At 46.2% G+C, this 14,090-nt stretch overlaps 1 protein-coding gene across 1 annotated transcript in view; it reads left to right on the forward strand.

The window, feature by feature from the left end:
* LOC133460177 (uncharacterized) overlaps positions 1 to 12,797 on the forward strand; it is a 43,713-nt gene extending 30,916 nt beyond the window's left edge. The window contains exon 4 of the mRNA XM_061740740.1: positions 12,037 to 12,797. Coding sequence (XP_061596724.1) covers positions 12,037 to 12,076 — 40 coding nt within the window. The 3' untranslated portion in view covers positions 12,077 to 12,797. The remainder of the gene's footprint in view (positions 1 to 12,036) is intronic.
* Positions 12,798 to 14,090: the final 1,293 nt, after the last annotated feature.

The raw sequence follows: 14,090 nt of genomic DNA on the forward strand, positions 1-14,090 counted from the left end.
TTACCTCATTGTTCAGGCATTCCCGAAGAGAAAGTGGTGTGAAGTGAAAGAGCGGCTCTCACAGTGTGGGTATTCATGGCCCGGGCCCCCGTGGGCCAGTCAGGGCTCCAGTGTTCGCAGACAAAGCCTCTCCACCAGGACCCAGACACACTCCCACCGCCGGGGCGGCAGGAGCAGAGGAGCGGGAGAGAGAGTGCAGGGAGAAAGGTAACAAGGGAGGAAAGAAGAGAAGAGGGGGGTTGGAGGGGGGCGATGGGGGGGGTGTCTGTATGGCAGCGCCCCCTTTTCTCCCGGCAGCGCAGGTGTGACAGGTCGTCACTGATAATGCACTGACTCAAACGCGCCGCGGTAACGGCGCTCGTCTCTCCGACGGGAAAGCGTTTGCACGCCTCAGAGCCGCAACTTCAACACTTTCAGCAGGGCCTTTTTCTAATCTCCACCTTTGTTCTTTTCTCCCTCCTTACTGCGTCTTTTTCTGAATCCATAAATCTGGCCTCGCCGTCTCCTCCTGGAGAACAGGCGCCTCCTTCCCTCCTCGCAGCAGCCAATCTGCTCGCTCCGCCGGCCCTTTCTGCACCCGCTCGCATTAATCCAGCAGCTGGAGCCCTTAGAATTCTGGGAGACTTGGCCGTCCCGTCTCTGCTCCCCCTGCCTGGCCCCTTCCCTCCATCGGGTATTCTGGTTCACTGTGTCCTCAAGCAACCCTTGTGCATGTACAGGAAGAGGGGCCCCGAAACGGGGAGGCCCAACTCTAATCCTTCACTTTTCAAGAGAAACTTGCACCGAGTTGCCTCTGCACTACTTCCTCTTTGATAACTTACTTCAGCATGTTAGTTAGCAGGAATGACGACGGTGTCCGTCACAGTGCACATGCAAGTGCACAGCTAGTTAGGCTGTGTACAGCAGGTATATGGCTCTGTTTGTTTTCCTTGCATAAACAGCTTCACAGGATGTTCTCTGAACCCATTTAAACAACGTTCAGCATCAAAATCCTCACATCCTTAAAAGAATGACAAATGCTGTAAATCCTGCTGTTGAGTTTGGTGAGAAGGAGCACTTCCTGAACTACATTTCACGCGGTTCCGCACCGTTCCCCGTGCAACGCCGAGCTGTGCAAATAGAAGGTGACGTTAATACCTGGAGTCAGGCCCGGCCAAAATACTTTTAAGTGGAGGCACGAGCTTCATATTTTCTGCACAGTGCAGCTGATTTGTTTGAATTTCTTGCCAGCGTAGTTTTCTCTTCTCATCCAGTTCCATGCTGCAAATGTCTCTGCGAGCCACGAAATTACCAAAACTGTCGGAGGCTGGAACGAGGACTCGCATCATCAAAGTCGCTTCAGCGGCTTGAGATTAGCTCTTGAAATCTCACGTTAGCTGTTGCAGCTGCTCTTTGCCAAGTCATGGACTCGAATGTGGTGGAAATATTTTAAGGTTTAAAGAAAGAAAATGCATAGATAGATAGATAGAAGTCTTGCTGCTTGAGTTGCAGAAGAAGAAAACTGAAGCTCAGTTGGCTGTATTGAAGAAAGAAGTCATAGGTTGTTCATTCAGCATGTTTTCGTGGCCTCCCCACCGCCTTATTGTTGCAGCGGCCCTGAGAACGTGAATGTCGTTGAATCTGCCGCTCCGTATCCGCAGTCTGTTTGTATCTGCTGAATTTTCCTCCTGCAGTAAGTACTGTAGGTGAAGTCCGTTTCTGAGACGGGGGGGGGGTGTCACAAGGTGCCTCACAAAAGAATAAACACAATCCTGCAGGAGGACGGTTGCTCAAAGCTGGACGATGAATTAAATGTGTGAACCTCTGACGTGATGGATCTGCTGCTGTTTGGGAAAAATGTAGTTTTATTCTTAGTTAACGTGCAGAAATGTGAAAAAATATTGCTCATAAATCTGCTTTAAACTTGGTTATATTGTTTGATACCTAATTCAAAGGTTGGGCTACCTTCCCAGTGTGATGATGTTATTCTTCAGTGACTGATATAATCTTTACTTTAGCATCTTATAATCTTTATTCGGCATCTTATAATCATTATTATCTGGTGCTACAATGCAGAGACTGTTTTGTGCACGGGGTTGTCAGAAAGATGAAAGCGGCATGACTGCAGGTGCGTGATGGCGAGGGAGGAGGCTCAGCACCCGAGCAGCTGGAGCCGCTGCAGTCGGAGTCGGGCGGTGAAAATGAGCAAAGGTGTTGGACGCGGGTTGCTGAGCTCAGGAGATTATGTTGGCACTGCCATCGCGACCCGACACAAACTCAGGGAGGCTAGAACCAACACCGTCCGCCTGCACGGCGACGCCACGACAACGTTATCACGATACGGAAGCTACCTTAAATATGAGCGTACGTTAGGTCGTTGTATGGGCCGGTAATCCCTTTAACTCCTGCTCCCCCGAACCCCCCCAGCGGCATGACCCTGGCATCTGCCAGCAGTGGCAGGAGGAGCAGAGAGCCGTATCGGAGCTACACCTAGACAGATGCTCGGCGAGATGAACCTCGGAGAGTTTGCTCGTCGTGAAACTGCTGTGAAACGTTTGTCCGGCTCTTGTGGATTCGGTTCTGATTCCTAGGGGGCGGTGCCAACCAAAGCAGGACGAAAACGAAAGCCTCTGGACGCCTCTTGTAGGGAAGGCAAGGCAAGTTTATTTGTATAGCACAATTCAACACAAGGTAATCCAAAGTGCTTTACATCAACATTAAAAGCAGCAAGACACAATTAAACAGTAAGTAACAATTAAAATTAAATAAAATGATAAGAAATGTAGAAAGACGAGTTGAATGGCAAGAATTAAGTTTCTATACGGTCAAAACGTACAAAGACCGGGTCAAATACAGTATTACAAAACTAATCTGTAACAATTCATTCGGTGAATTAAACCAATTTGACAATTCTATGCCATAATGCCGTTTTCCGGGTCTTATTTCACACAACTGACGAGAATTACGTTTCTATACGGTCAAAACGTACAAAGACCGGGTCAAATACAGTATTACAAAAGTAATATGCGCCGATTCGTGCGGTGAATCAAACCATTTTGACAATTCTACGTCAGGCGGACAACAAGTGGGAGGAACGGAGCCTGTGATGGAGCAGAGCGACACCCAGATTGCAGTAAAACTCATCTGCATAGTGGCTCTTTTACTCCCGGCCCTGCCTCTTTGTGATTGGTCCGGTACACTCTGTACCGGTGGAAAAGGCCAGGAGTGGGAGGCTTTGCTTTCGTGCGGTCTACTCAAGGTTTCAGTTTCGGAGTCGGTGACATGAGGATTTGATTTTTGTCGAGCGAGATGTTCTGAGGTGGAGAGATATCTCCGGGTTTCAGATTCGCCCCTCGGAAACCCCCTGCTGGTGGTGTGGGTTTCCCGTGTCCGTATCATCCCACAAAGTGCACATTCATCCCGGTGGGTGGTTGAGACTTACTGCAAGTGTCAATACATGAACGAAGACCTTGTAAGGGGGAAAAAAAAACTACTTAAAAAGACGGAGAGAACATCTCAAAGACGGAGCCGTTGGAACCGAAGCTGCTTATTATGAGGATAAAAGAAAAATACCACAGAAATGGACACATGAAGTACAGAGAGACGCAGACGAGGGTTTCACAGGCTTGATAGTCGTCCATTATCTTTATTAGCATAAACACATTTTTGACATTGTTTATTATTCAAAAAAATGCACAAAAGAACATTAATATTGAGCACACATAGGACAAACTCATTTTTGTAATGATGAGCTTAAATCCAACCACCATCAGACCTAAGAATCAGAGTTTAAACTGTTTTTTTTAATCAGTATGTTTGAATAAGCTTGAAAAAGTTCTGATATATAACTCGTGGTGCCGCCTTCAGTTTGTCTCGTGTGCATTAATAACTATGACGTTTGAATGACAGCTCGCATCTTTACTTTTCTGAAGCATTTAATTTATGATAAACCTGACGGGAGTCGTGTTTGTTCTGGAAATACCTGAATCTGATAAATGAGGCTCGTAAATTAGAGGAAGTCTCTTCCTGCGTTGCCGTCTCGGCCGCTTCTACCTGCACACACTTCTCAGACACGAATGCACTCGAATACACTTTCACACGCCGCTCTTCAAGATGGTTTCCTGCACTCCTTCTCTCTGCGATGGTATTGGATTTATTTGTTTGCGGTCCCGTGTGCAGCGGTGCATGTATGCACGCTAAGTTTGACGTACTTAAGTGAAGCAGTTTGTCTCCATCCTGTGTGTTCTGAAATCTCCTCTGCTGCAGACAGTCTGGGCTGCAGAGATGGTGCGGGGTGTGGGGGAGGCGGGCAGCGGACATGGCGGCAGGCCAGAATCAATTGGCAGTGTAATGAGATGGCCCGGTGCCAGGTAACCATGGAGCTACCCTCTTTGCCTGTCTACAAGTGCAGAGTTCAAAATTAAACTGAATGAATGAGAGAGAAAGGAGGCAGGGGAAGGAGGGCAGGGAAATAAGGGTCTGGAGCGGCAGGAGTGGAGGGTGAGGGAAAGAAAGAAATGGCACAAGAGAAGGGCAGTTGACGAGGCACGAAGGACTATTTCTAAGCTCTGCTGAAAAACCTAACTTGAGCCCGTATTTGAGGGAAGTAAGATGGAGGGGCAGCTCTGGAGATGCACCCCGAGTGAATATCTGGGGAGGCCGTTCGTGTCCCCGCTCTCAGATTAAAACAGGCAGCGGAGGAGAGCGCTAAAACTGGTTACACAGACAGACTGGAGCTGCTTTCCTTGTGGTTTTGCTCATCCCCCTCCTCGACCCCACGCTCTTCCTCCTGTCATGGAAGATGTGTTAATATCGAGCATTTGGCTGCATTCTTAAAGTGATTAGTTCTCGCCAGTGGATGCTTTACATGAAAAGAAATTAAGTAATTAATATTGTAATTAGATGTTTTTCTTCTTCCTACTGCGTTACCCCCGCTATGTCATTGTTTTCCTGAACTTCTAGAGGCATTTTAAGGAGGCAGCGGGGCGTTAAGCCTGCTATTTTCAGTTAGACCTTCCCTGATACACTCGTCTTGGACTCCACCGCCATCCAAAAGAAATTACTTTAAAGGGTTTTTTTTCTTTTCAATTGGTTAAACAAACGTATAAAGAAAAGAAATAGAATTTTAAAAGTTGTCAGAAGTGTACTATTGTCATGAATCAAAGTGTGTCAAGGGCAGCTGAGCTGCTCTCTGATTTTGGGAGGCAGACGAGGTCCCTGATTCTTTTCTTGTGCGTCATTGTTAGTAATCAAATTCTCAGGAACTTTTAAGAAGTGTGTGTGTGTGTGTGTGTGTTTTTTTAATGTAGAAGGGTTAAAAACATTTTTCTTTCTTGTTTAAACTGGGCCGAAAGGGTGGAGAGCCAGCTACATACCACAGACTACCCAGACCCGGCTGCTGATTGCGATGAACCCCGCGTAAAGATCACGCCGATGAAACCGGCTGCGTGTCGTGAGCAGTAGATTAGGAGCTCCGATAATCCCGACGTGACCTTTGCTTTGATGCTGCATTAAGATTTCTAATGAACGGTATGCGGAGGAGGAGGGGGGGGTGGGTTGTGGGTTGTACAGTACGGTCTGCCTGTGGAAGGCATGTTCAGCACTGGGCCTCGTTGCCTGTGAAAAACGTCGAGGCGCTCGCTGCCGAAACGGCCTCGACTTTAAGACTTTAAGACTGAGTGCACGCTAACGGAGAGACGAGACACTGGGCCAAGATGTCTGTGGTGTGGATTAATGGGGAGGACTGGAGGAACGGTGCCGCAGTTGTGCGTGAGCAGAATATTTGATGGAGGAAGGCAAGAGGAGGGAACAATGAGGGACAAGCAACTGCGAGAGATGGGTTAGATGAAAGGCAGGAGAAGGGGATAAATATGGGCCGAAATATCCAGAAACAAAGGCGCACGAACGTGAATGAAATGTGGAGTAATTAATACGGCTGCTGCTGCCGGGTGTCCTCCTCGTCTGCCGTCTGATTGCACTCCACGGTGCAGTTTCCTGCATGTTTATTCTGCTGCACCGGGCCGACTGTTGGCATGAAATTTACATGACGTTCCTCCCCACAAACAAGTGAAATATGCGCCTCAGTCACGTTCTGTGGACGTGTAGCGCTGAACGCCGCGAACGCAGCCAGAGAACGAGTGCAACCAGGAAACATGGGGCTCATTACTCACGTTTTTTACTGTCTGCGTAAGTTTTTACTTACAAAAAAAAGGCATTTCAGTAGCTAAAATACACAGCAGCTTAGGATTTAATATGTTCATGATCATAAATGTATTAAATCCAGAGCTGTGATGAGGCAGAAAGACTTGTGTGATATTGTAGCACCAATATTGTGGGATTATTTGAATATTGTCACGGCACGCTACAAGTCGGCCACACAAACAAACAAATCCACATGTAAGTGGTTTTTATGGTCTTTTTGCCTTCGAGCATGATGGGATTTCATCGATGTTAGAGTAGGTTTAAGTTATTTGTGCGAGTTCTTCAGATAATAAAGCAGACGGGCCGGATGGTGGGTGGTTGTTTTGTGTCTCGAACGAAGGAGCCAAACAATTACATCCCACCATTTGCAGGGCCGGCATCTGGAATGCCGCATTCTGCTTTCAGGTCGATCGTCGTATTGTTTCTCTTCTTTTCTTCTTTCATTGTGAGTAAATGAGAATTATGTCTGCAGTTGCAGAACCGCGGTTTTGGTGCAACCTTTCTTGCCAACCTGGTTATTTTCCCATTCGGCACAAAGACTTAGTCTGGTTCCTGGGGGTCAGAAACAGACTCTGGATGCCACTGGTTGGCAAACGACCAATCGGATCAAGGACATGTGACGTGAGCAGAATGATCCCCGTTGTTGGTCCAAGGTGTAGTCAGCACGTCTGCAGCCATCTCGGTTGTTTTGAATAGTTCCTTTCGTTCCCCTTTTCCACCAAACCGGTTCCAGGGCTGGTTCTGGTCCAGTGCTGGTGCCGGTTAACAACTTGTGAATCCGCTGAGAACCGGTTTGTTTTCCACAGCTCGGGTGCTAAGGGGAGCCACGTCGTTACGTTGCTGCGTTTGCATTGGTGCGAAAGTTGAAGCAACAACAATGTATTTGCTGTAATACGGACTTGGTGCGCGTAGCACCTTCAGTGGATCGTATCCCTAAAAGACAGGTTGTCTCCTCCTCAGACCACTGCTGCTTTGCTGCATCCAGATTCATTCCTCGCTTATTTGAAAATGTCTCCGTCTCCCAGCCTTGCTATTGCTGTTGGTCTTAATAACTCCGCCCCCTCCGCTTACGTAAGCGGTTCTTTCCTCTTAGCCCAGAAAAGAGTCAGTGGAAAAGGAAATCCCGGTTCCAAACTCAGCACTGGCCCAGAACCAGCTCTGGAACCGGTTTGGTGGAAAAGGGCTAACGGAGGTTCTTGTCTCATAAGCCCCACCCCCACCCCGGTTCTTCTTGGTTCGGTACATTATGTACCGGTGGAAATGGCTGTGAAGGAGAGGAGCTAGAGAAAGAATTTAACTTTGATGAACCAGTATAATTTGAGTTCAAATGTGCTTCCTATTCCTCGTGCAAATTGCTGAATTTTGTTAGTAAAAATCTACAAAACATAAAAACTTGTCAAACAAACTTCAGTTTGTCAGGTATTTGTCCAAACAAAGGCAGGTAGCCTTGCTAAAGGGCGTGAAATAGAAGCAGAAACTAGGACCTATCACTAAGAGAGACAGTGAAGGTGAAGCGTTGTCGGAGTGGCGGAGCTGCATTATTAATGCTGAAGCGTGTTTTAAGACCGGCGGATAACAAGGAGCACAACAAGGTTGTCGTCAGCTGACGCCGCCTCCAAAGGTCAGCCTGTCCCGGCAAGACGCGGCGGTGCGTGCATGCAAACGAGCAGCACCGTCCACCTTTAGAGTTGGATGTGTTTGGGTTGAGGTGGATCTCAAAGTTTCCTTGATCCACTTCCTGTTCATGAGCTCATGATTTGATATCTAGTGAGTCATGTCGGCTCCTCCCGCTGTAATCTGAAGTCTACCCAAACACCGGGGGACGTTACTGGTTTCCTGCTGAATGTCTCGCTGCTCGTCGGCTTATCCTTGACCTTGGAAACCAACGTGGGCATCTTCTGACATCGTGGCGCCTCCTTAACATCAAAACCTAATCAGTGTTGGCAGGATAATTTCTCCAAATGTGTTTCTGTAAATTTACTCTGAATCCTAGAAGACTGTGTCTCGATTGATGGCGTACCGCAGGGGACAGTAAAGGGGACGCAAGCGGGAAAGATGTCCATAAAAATATAACATATAACTAAAATGACTTTTCTGTCTCTTGTACTGTTGCGACCCAATTTTTGAGGAATTTTTACCACCTTAAAAGCCCGGTTTAGGTTGCGTGCCCTTTGCCGGCAGCCGCCTTTCTATCCCCCAGTTTCCCAGGCTTTAGGAGATTACCTTGTTAGAGGGTTTGGGTTATGCCTCCGTCAGTCGCTTTGTTTTCCTCAACCTTCTGTTTTTGGAGAGGCCCTTCTCTGTGTCGGCACTGTGACAGGTTTCTTGGCAATATCCTGAAAGTCAAATCTGTTCATTTAGATTCAAGTGGTGACCATGGAGCAGACAGCAGCCCATTGGCATGCGGTGGCAAAACTGGTATCCAGGGCAATTAATATCCTGAACCCAGCAGTTGTTCTTTTTTTTCTAATAACACCAACAACCCGGCATGAACTGGTGAATTGATGAGCAATGCAAATGCTAAAGAAGAAGAAAAAAACATGTCCTACATGTTATGTGTCTTTCTTAATACTTTAGAGCTTTAACGACGGTATCTTCAGTTTCAGTTCAGAGTACCCTGATGGAAATTTGAATTCACTGAAGCTGGATGGAAATAATGTGTAGATGGGGTGTGTTACAGTATGTCGAAACGGTACACACCCATATCCGCATAGTCTGTCTGGAATAATAACTCTACAATGTTGTTATTGTAGAACAACAGGAAAGAAAATGTGGATCATCATTTCTAAAATGACTGTAACAGCTGAACATTTGAATATGATTTTTTGGGGCTTCTTTGTTTGTTTTATGAGATTCTTAAAGGTTTAATACCATTGGTTTCCCCTCTTCAGCTTTTTGTTTCTGTCTCAGGTAGGAATGGGCGATATTTTACCGTTCACGATATACCGTCAAAAAAATTCCCCACGATAAGAATTTGTATCTCGCGGTAAAAACGATAAATTCCCGTTGATGATGTTTTTGTGTGAAGCCGATTTATGGTTCTGCGTTAAATCCACGCACAACGTACGTGAAGGAAGGAAGGAAGGAAGGAAGGAAGGAAGGAAGGAAGGAAGGAAGGAAGGAAGGAAGGAAGGAAGGAGGGATAAAAGAAGGAAGGAAGGAAGGAAGGAAGGAAGGAAGGAAGGAGGGAGGGAAGGAAGGAAGGAAGGAAGGAAGGAAGGAAGGAAGGAAGGAAGGAAGGAAGGAAGGAAGGAAGGAAGGAAGGAAGGAAGGAAGGAAGGAAGGAAGGAAGGAAGGAAGGAAGGAAGGGGAGAAAAGAAGGAAGGGAAGAAGGAAGGGGGAGAAAGGAAGGAAGGAAGGAAGGAAGGAAGGGAAAAAAGAAGGAAGGAAGGAAGGGGGAGAAAAAGAAGGAAGGATGGAAAGATATGAGCCTGAAAGAAAGAAAGAAAGAAAGAAAGAAAGAAAGAAAGAAAGAAAGAAAGAAAGAAAGAAAGAAAGAAAGAAAGAAAGAAAGAAAGAAAGAAAGAAGGATTCAATTTAATCGGTGTAGTTTAGTAGCTTTTAGTATTCTTTTAGAGCAGTGTTTTGGGGGCTCCAAAGACTGAATGTAGTGATAGATTTATAGTAAAAAGGTGGAGTTGAATTTGTATTTTTTTTATCGTAATTTTTATCGTTATTGGAATAAATGCCAGAAATGCTCTTGATACATTTTTTAGTCCATACCGCCCATCCCTAGTCCCAGGCAATCTGGTTTTCAGCAATCAGGGTAAATAAGGCCGACAATGAACAGAAAGGTCCCGAGGATAGAGCCCTGAGGTACTCCTCTAGATGTGCACGGTCTAATATCTGTGACTCAGCTCCAAGCTAGCTGCGTATCATATATTTCAAGAGCAAATAATTTGTTCAGATTTTTTATTTGCAGGAACAAAATGCCTCTATCTGAAAAAATACATCTGTTTTGTGCTAAAAAGGAGTTGTAATTTATCTGTCAGGCTCATCTCCACTTGGATGCTATTTGTTCAAGGTTAATTCATGGACGTATTTGATAGATCCAGAGTTTCTTCACAAAGGTCTTGCACTGATTTTTGGGTGGCCAACTGTTGAAGGAGGTTTTATGTAGAGCGACATGAAAACGGGAGTAGAACGTCTAGCGCTCTTGGCTACACTACCGCACCTTCTTTTTTTTTTGCAGCCATTCAGCAGTGAACTTGTGCGGTAAACTGCCAGACAACATCAGACATGTGTGCAACAGGTCAGATTTCTTATGTGCAGCGATCAACCTGAAAGTGATCGATGACTTTACCAGCAGTTGTTGTCTTTTTTTATTTATGAGCACCTTTGTAACTCGGTGCCGTGTTGCAGGCGGCATTTTGACACAGAGCTGAATTTTCCCTGCTGGGCTCGAGGTATTCTGTCCTTGAGAAAATCCAAACAGAACAGTTTTAATAATGTTTTGCATGTAAGAGATATTACCTCATAGCAGCGAGGACGACATGGCAAAGAAAAAACACCAACAGAAAACATTTAGATTGTGGTGTTGCCGTGCAGAAAAAAGTCCCACATCATGAGTCACGTTTTGAGTTAGAAGAAGAATTAAAGGATTGAAGCCACCCAGCATCAGACGGGCGGCGCGGAGCTCGTGTGAGTTATACTTTAACCGCCGTGAGTCCTGCGTACAGTTTTCTCCTGCACGGTGGCCCAGAGCAGTGTTTCTTAAAGACTCACAACACAGCTGCATGTCCTTTGTGTGTCCTGAAAGATGGCTAATGGGGAAGAAAAGGGCATGAGTGAGCAGAAGTAGACGAGGGAGAGATGCTCGGCGAGTCGGCCAGCCCTCCCCGGAGCAGGACGGGCAGCACCTCTCCTCCTCGCTGCTCAGAGCTGCTTTCTTCCAGCTCTCAGCCATTTTGGAGGGAGGAAAAGTGGCCGCTTTCTCTTTCCCTCTCTCACTACGTGGCAAAGCTTTGAAAAGGCTTCGGCCGCCGGGTTGTAGCAGCAGAGAAGGAACACTTTGCAGCTAGCACTTTGGAAATAATATGTAAGCCGAGAAAAAAAATATCTGACGCGAAACTAAATCCTGCTTCCATCTTGACTTTTTTCTCTCTTTTTTTTTTTTTAAATGAATTTTTGTTTCCTTGCGATCAGCATCAAAGCTCATCGTCTCGCTTTTCCTCTGATAACTTTTGTTGTAGTTTTCTTCCCTTTTTCTTTTTTTTTTAAAAGGTACTTTCCATCTTTTCCCTGTTAAGTCATATCTTTTTCTCAATTTGATTTTATGTAACAGAGTGTAAGACAAAGGGATATGTCCACATTTTGGCAACACTGAGAGGAGACAGAGCTTCAGCCAAGGATCCTGCTGGGATCCAAAAAACCGAAAAGAAAAAGAAAACACCACCCTTTCTTTGCTTGGTCACAAATTCCACTTTCTCTGTAGCCAGCCCTGCGCTACAACTCCTCCTCATCCACATCTCACCGCATTCAACCTTTTGCCATTTCTCTCTTGCCGTACCCTTCTTTCTTTTTTTTTTTCTTTTTTTTTATAGCCGATTTGAGGTTTTTGTACCCAGGAAAACGGTGACTGAACAGCGGGTTATGAGGGCGTAACAGAGAACGGAAAGGAGGTTTTAATCATTTTAATTTGGGGTGTTATTTGGAGGTTTTTATTTCATGTTGCTGTCACTGAACTGTTGCTGTGTTGCTTGTAGTTTTTTTAGTTGTTTGTGCGTTTTACTTTAAGGGTGAGCACGTGTTTGTGAGTGTGTGGTTCGGGGAGTGTGTGTATATGGAAAGCTTATCTCTGAATTGTTTGTTCTGTTCGCAGCGTGTTTGTAATGATTTATATTTCTATTTTTGTAGGTTTTTTTTCTTTCTTTTTCTTTTTTTGAACCCACGCTGAGGCGCTGGCCTACACGAGTCCTGGAGCCTGACTTCATCTGATTCCTGAGGACGTTGGAGCATCAGGTCCAGCCAGTTCCCCACTGGTATGTCAGCCATTTAGAGCACTATTATAGTCTGACTCTGGACTGGTTTCTGAGCAGCACCGTCCGCGTGGACCCGGCCACTCCTCTCCCAGTGCATGACTTTTTAACCGTTATCGCTTGTTATTTGTTTTCTCGCTGAATATCGCTTTAATTTTGTCAGATTTTTACAAACCGCCGTTTTCATTCAGAAATGTTTTTATTTTTGCTGATTTGTCTGTGGCGCTGATGCCGGTGATTTTACTTGCCCTTGCTCCCTTTTTTCACTGCAAACCCTCTCGCGGTGCTCATGGGGAATTTCTTTTTCCAAATTGTGGATATTTCATGAAAAATTTTTTAATTTCACGCACGCTTTGATTTTCAGCTGGATTTTAGTGATTCTTACGAGCGGATGTTAAACGACGTGTGATACGTTATTGTGTGACCTTTTAAAAGAAAAATAAGAGTTGACCTGGCAGGAATGCGATCAGCAGGTTGCACCAACACCTCCTTCCCCTCGCGGTCATGCGCCCTCGCCTGCTCGGTGCAGCGTGGCGTCACGTTGAGGCTTCACGGCTTCATGAATATAAAACAATAGTCAAATAAAGATTATTTCATCTTTTGTAATGTTAATGTCACCATTAAATGATTTGTTCTGGATTCAAGTTTTATTAAAGTGTTTTGTTGGTTGTTTTTTTTTTTTTTTTTTTTTTACCGCTGTGGCACATTTCCTTGCTTCTGTTTTGACTAAAAAAGCCTCGTAGAGTCTCGTTAGCGCGGATGTGGTTTCTGGGTTCTGGGGCAGCGCCAGCGGCCACAAACCCGTAGATCCGAACTTGTGGTGACTGGCTGCGCAAGCTCGTATCTATAGGTATGTGTCCTCCTGGCAACGGCGGCGCCTGTCCCGCGGCCCTGAGGGGAGCTGCCGCACCGACGGGATTATCTCCAAGCAGGATGTGGACCGGACAGTCGTGACGACTGGAACCGCTCTCGCTGCTCTGTGCTCCAATGATGAAACGGTTGGGGGGGGGGGGTGGGGTTCGTGCTCCTACCCCACCCAGGGCAACGGGGGCTGGGCCGAACGCCGGCGTGACAGGATCTCGCTTCCTTTCAGCAAGCAGGGCTCCCTCGCAGAAGCCGTTAATCATCCCCGCTGTTTATCTTACTTGATTGATGAACCAAAAAAAAAAAAAGATTGTCTCTAATGAATAGATTAAGACCCGTCTATGTCATGGTGTGTGAAATAAAGTGCAGGTTTGACTCTGTTGTGATGACACGGCCTCCCGGCAGCCGCTGCAGTGTTCCCCAGGTTGAGGTAGTAGGTTGTATAGTTCAGCGTGACACCACAGGAGATAACTGTACAGCCTCCTAGCTTTCCCTGAGGAAGCACGACACACATCACCCGGCTGTAAGAGAAGCATCTTCACAACATCTGTTTCATATCATTCCTATTGTTTCCCCCGGAATAGGATTTCACACGTTTCTAGAGCACAAGAAGAGGTAGAGCATCCACGTTGCATAGCCCAGCATGGACATGGGAACCACCCCCCCCCACCCCCCCAGCCCACATTAATTGGGGCAGGAGGAGAAAATTAAACGTTATCGCCGAGTCGAGGACAAAGCTGAGGCACAGAAAAAAAAAAAAGAAAAATGGCTGAGAGTTGGAGAAAAGCACCAATGAGCTGTTGCAGTGAGGTTTGTGGGACGCTCTAATGTAAGAGATGCCACTGGAGGGAAACACCAAGCGACCGCAGGGGGAAGAGCACGGTCCTGGCAACCAATTATGTACAAAGTTCAGTTTTACTTAACCAAGACGACATATTTCCTCCGCTCAACTATGCGGTAGAGACGCTGCTGTGATCAAAACAGGCCGTGACAACTTTCACTCCTTCAGACCGAGAAAACCACAAACCCCCCGAACATCTTCGAGGTTCCCAATCTGGAATACGTAGA

This window comes from Cololabis saira, chromosome 14 (assembly GCF_033807715.1).
Source record: "Cololabis saira isolate AMF1-May2022 chromosome 14, fColSai1.1, whole genome shotgun sequence".
NCBI classification, from domain to species: Eukaryota; Metazoa; Chordata; class Actinopteri; order Beloniformes; family Belonidae; genus Cololabis; species Cololabis saira.